Raw genomic sequence first — 3809 nt, 5'->3', positions numbered from 1 at the left:
AAAAAAAAAAAAAAAAAAGTGGATTCGAAGCGGCGCGCGAATAGTCAGAGCGGAGAGAAAGTATTCCTCGAACGGACAAAAACCCGGCATCGACATGTCGATCGAAAGAAGTGTCGCTAATTTGATGTAGCCGGTGTATACGGCGGATCGTATGGCGGAGCGGTTTGGTCACTCGCGAGTTGATTTATACCGGTGGGCAAGAACCTCGTGGCAAACCTCGTTGTCTTGCTCATTGCTTCCACCGCTTGCTCTTTCTCTCTTCTCATCTCGTTGACCCTCTCTCTCCATCTCTCTCTCTCTCTCTCTCTGCTCACTTTGAACAATGGAATTGCGTCGCGACGTCAATCTCTCTGTATTATTCACCTCGCCCCTGCTCTCCTTTATATCCCTAGCTGTTCCCCGTTTTCGTTACCTTTTCTGTATTTCTTCTTCTCCTTTTTTTTCTTCGATCTTTGTTTCTCGGTTTTTCTCTTTTCTCTCTCTCTTTCTTTCTCTTTCTCGGTCATTTTTTATTTTAAGAGTTTCTCTTTTCGTGCAACTGTCTCGCTAGTCTCCTCCTCGCGAGAGAGAATAAATCGAGAGACGAGGGATCGTTTAAAATCGTGTTACCGAAGACTGACGTCTCGCTAGGGATTCCGCTAATTTCACGGATATCGATTCAAACTTTAACGTACGCGCGATGGATCGATAAATATCGCGTTTTTTTCGATACGATGAACGAGAAGAATGGTATTTTTTAAGTATGATTTGAGTAGAGAGGATTATAAGGATACTTTGGACGGTTCGTAGATTCGAAGCGAATGAACGAGTGTCAAAAAACGTGGAGATAGAGTTTGGTGATCTTTTTAGGAACGCGTTTTTGTTCAATTTATCAAAATTTGTTGGATTAATTATAAAACATACCTGTCCGTCCAACAGAGAGCATCATCTCGATACCTGAAACAGAGAAAATTTTAATTAATTTTCGTCTAGCGAAATTTCACGAGGAATACAAATATCATATATATATATCGATTGTATTAATTTATCACGGTGCACGATCTTCTCTCTCAACGTCCCCTATACGTGGCAGCCTCGACACTTGAAAGAACGTATCGCAGCTTACAGGAAAAAGCTTTTATATGAAAGCCTAGCTGTGAATAAGATCGCCGTCGTAAATTGTGCGCGAGGCTAATCTCACGGTTGAACGCGGCCATAGACTTCGCTTCGTTTGACTTCGGCCACCTCGAGACACTCGAAAAAGTACGAGGTCGCATTGGATTTTCAATTCGTCCACCCTCGACACACTCCCGATTTCTTCCTGCCCAATTCAATTCCCTTCCAAACATTCCCTTATATCGCAGCAAATTTATCATACAGCAAGCAGATCGTAAAAAATTTTCCATCCATTTTCATTCCAACAACAAACTTTGAACTTTTTCAAAATTCTCGCATTAATCGGAAAAAAAGCGATTCGAAAATACGACTTTTTAATTTCCTCCTCCTCCAAAAAAAAAAAGAAAACCTAAAACTCTCGTATCGTCAAACTTCGATAAAGAGGGGCAAACCCTCTCGGAGAAAGACGAGAAGAAAAATGAAGAGAGAGAGAGAGAGAAAGAGGGGGAAGTTGGAGAAGTCGCGCGTGGTGTCGCGGATGAATCAGAAGGTGCGAAGAAGAAAGTGGGGCCTGTCAACGGGACATGATTTAAAGCCAAATATTACGACAGAGGGCACATTTCTCGAACACGTCCCGTCCCAATGTTCACCCCAGCCTCGTGGCGCGGGGGTGGCGAGGGATGAGCCGTAAGTCGTGCAGATATGTTCGCCACGGTTTATTACCGGGACGCTGGAATGGGCCAAGCCCTAAGGAACATTGATTTAATGCGGGAGTAATTGGGCGACCGGACGTCTCTATGAGCACGCCACCTTCCGCCGCTAACGCGCTCTCCCTCACCCCTCTAACCTTTCCGGTTAACCACCATGCAACGCCACACGCTTCGTTCCCGACCCATCCCCGAGCCTTCTTTTTCCCTCCTTTCCTCCGCGCTCTTCTCCCCGTCTCCGGCAACGCGAGAGAAGAGAGAGAGAGAGAGAGAAACGCGTTATTGCCGGTTTTATTGCTCGACGAGTTTTAGCCGCAGTTCGGATCGGCTTATGGCGCTTATTAAACTTTGATGTCACCAAATCGCTCGCGCGCGACCGAGCCCGCCCCCCTTCAAGCGTGGCGTGCATGCTTAACCGTTCGGAATTATGATGCGGGAGGAGGAGTGATTGAGAAAATTAAGTTTCTTTTGCTTTCTTTTTTTTTTTTTTGAGGAGAATTCGTTCGATTTGGAAAATAGTTATTAGAGGGGAATCGAATTACGAGCTTCTTTTTTAATTTATTTATCATATTGAAATTTCTCACGAGATTTCACTTTCTTTTTTTCTTCGCAGAATCGATCGATGTCACCTTCGCAAGAACAAGATCATCCTTAATGTTAGGATGTTGACTCGGTTAAAAACTTGAACGATACGCGTAACAACTCGTGATTCTCACCTTTCGAGGACGACGTCGTCGTTTATTCGGGCGTTTAACGACACCAACAATGTGTTTTTACGAGAGTCTAGACGAGAAAAAATTTCTTACATTCCCGTAAAATTTTGTTGCTCGAGAGATTCCCGTTAAACGGTATTACCAGAAATTCACACTGATGATCGGGATCGCGTGCAGGAAATTGAAGGTTACGCTTAGATTTGCGTGCGATATCGATGATGAAGTCTTCGAGCTGCTCAAATTTTATTAGCCACGAACTCCGTAATCGCCGTGAAGTAAATGCAAATGATTTTCGAACGAAATAGCCGGTTGCGCCTTATTTTTCCCGCTTCACGTAACACGAATTAACCAGTTGGGGTAATGCCCGAAAATTACCGAGCATTTAGTCCCGTGAAGAATGCGCGATCCCTCCTCTTGTTCTATCGAAATTGTTTATGCTATGGACAAAAATACTTCATATTTCCCTCCTTTATAAAAAAAAAAAAAAAAAGAAAAGAAAAGAAAAGAAAAAGTCTACTCCATCATTATCTCATTCCAAATTAATTATCCCATCGATTTCTCAATCGAAATATCCAAAATTTTAATATTCCATTATCGAATTACAGCTCGAAAACAAGACAATGCGATATAATATCGAAACTTGACTTTTATCTGAAATTTCAATATCCTGCTAAATTACCAACTCGATTTCCATCCAAAATTCCACTATAGTCGAACGCTCACGTACAGGGGAAACAAGTCGAAACAAAATTCGAGGCAATATCCACCTTCAAACTCGTAGCCAAAATCCCAATATTCCCTTGACCTCCCCCTCTGCCAAGCCCTCGGTTAAAAGAAAGGCACGAGCGAACTTGGAGTTCGAAAATTACCACGAGTGGGAAAGGATTGGATCGCGCCACGTGTCGATAAGACGAAACAGATCGGAAGACGGGACGTACCGCAAACGTGGCCTACGAGCACAGTCATAATACGTGGACTAGGGTGGGGTGTGTGCATCCACACATGGCGGCGACCGAACGGTGTAAAGTTTAACTTTGCCTAACACCGGGTGCGCGAAATGTCCGCCCCCCTCCTCTCCTCCGAGAGCCACCTCCCTACGGGGTGAGAGTTCGCGCGGGGATAAACGCAGAAACGCGGCAGGCTAAAGCGGAACGCTCGAGGGAAACGCGGCGTGTAATAACTGAGCGATGTGTCGACGTAACGAGCTTTCGCTCGAGAAAGAAAAATCGAGGGGTAGTTTTTTCTTTCCTTTTGCTTTCGACATCCTCTTTCGATATTTTATTTGGAATTTTAA

At 44.1% G+C, this 3809-nt stretch overlaps 1 protein-coding gene across 1 annotated transcript in view; it reads right to left on the bottom strand.

Annotated features, from left to right (window-relative positions):
* LOC102681803 (protein trachealess) overlaps positions 1-3809 on the bottom strand; it is a 119559-nt gene that overhangs the window by 89401 nt on the left and 26349 nt on the right. Inside the window, 1 exon segment of the mRNA XM_006611957.1 lies at positions 904-936. Coding sequence (XP_006612020.1) covers positions 904-936 — 33 coding nt within the window.

This window comes from Apis dorsata, unplaced genomic scaffold (assembly GCF_000469605.1).
Source record: "Apis dorsata unplaced genomic scaffold, Apis dorsata 1.3 scaffold_97, whole genome shotgun sequence".
NCBI classification, from domain to species: domain Eukaryota; kingdom Metazoa; phylum Arthropoda; class Insecta; order Hymenoptera; family Apidae; genus Apis; species Apis dorsata.
This window is presented reverse-complemented; position numbering and strand designations above follow the sequence as displayed.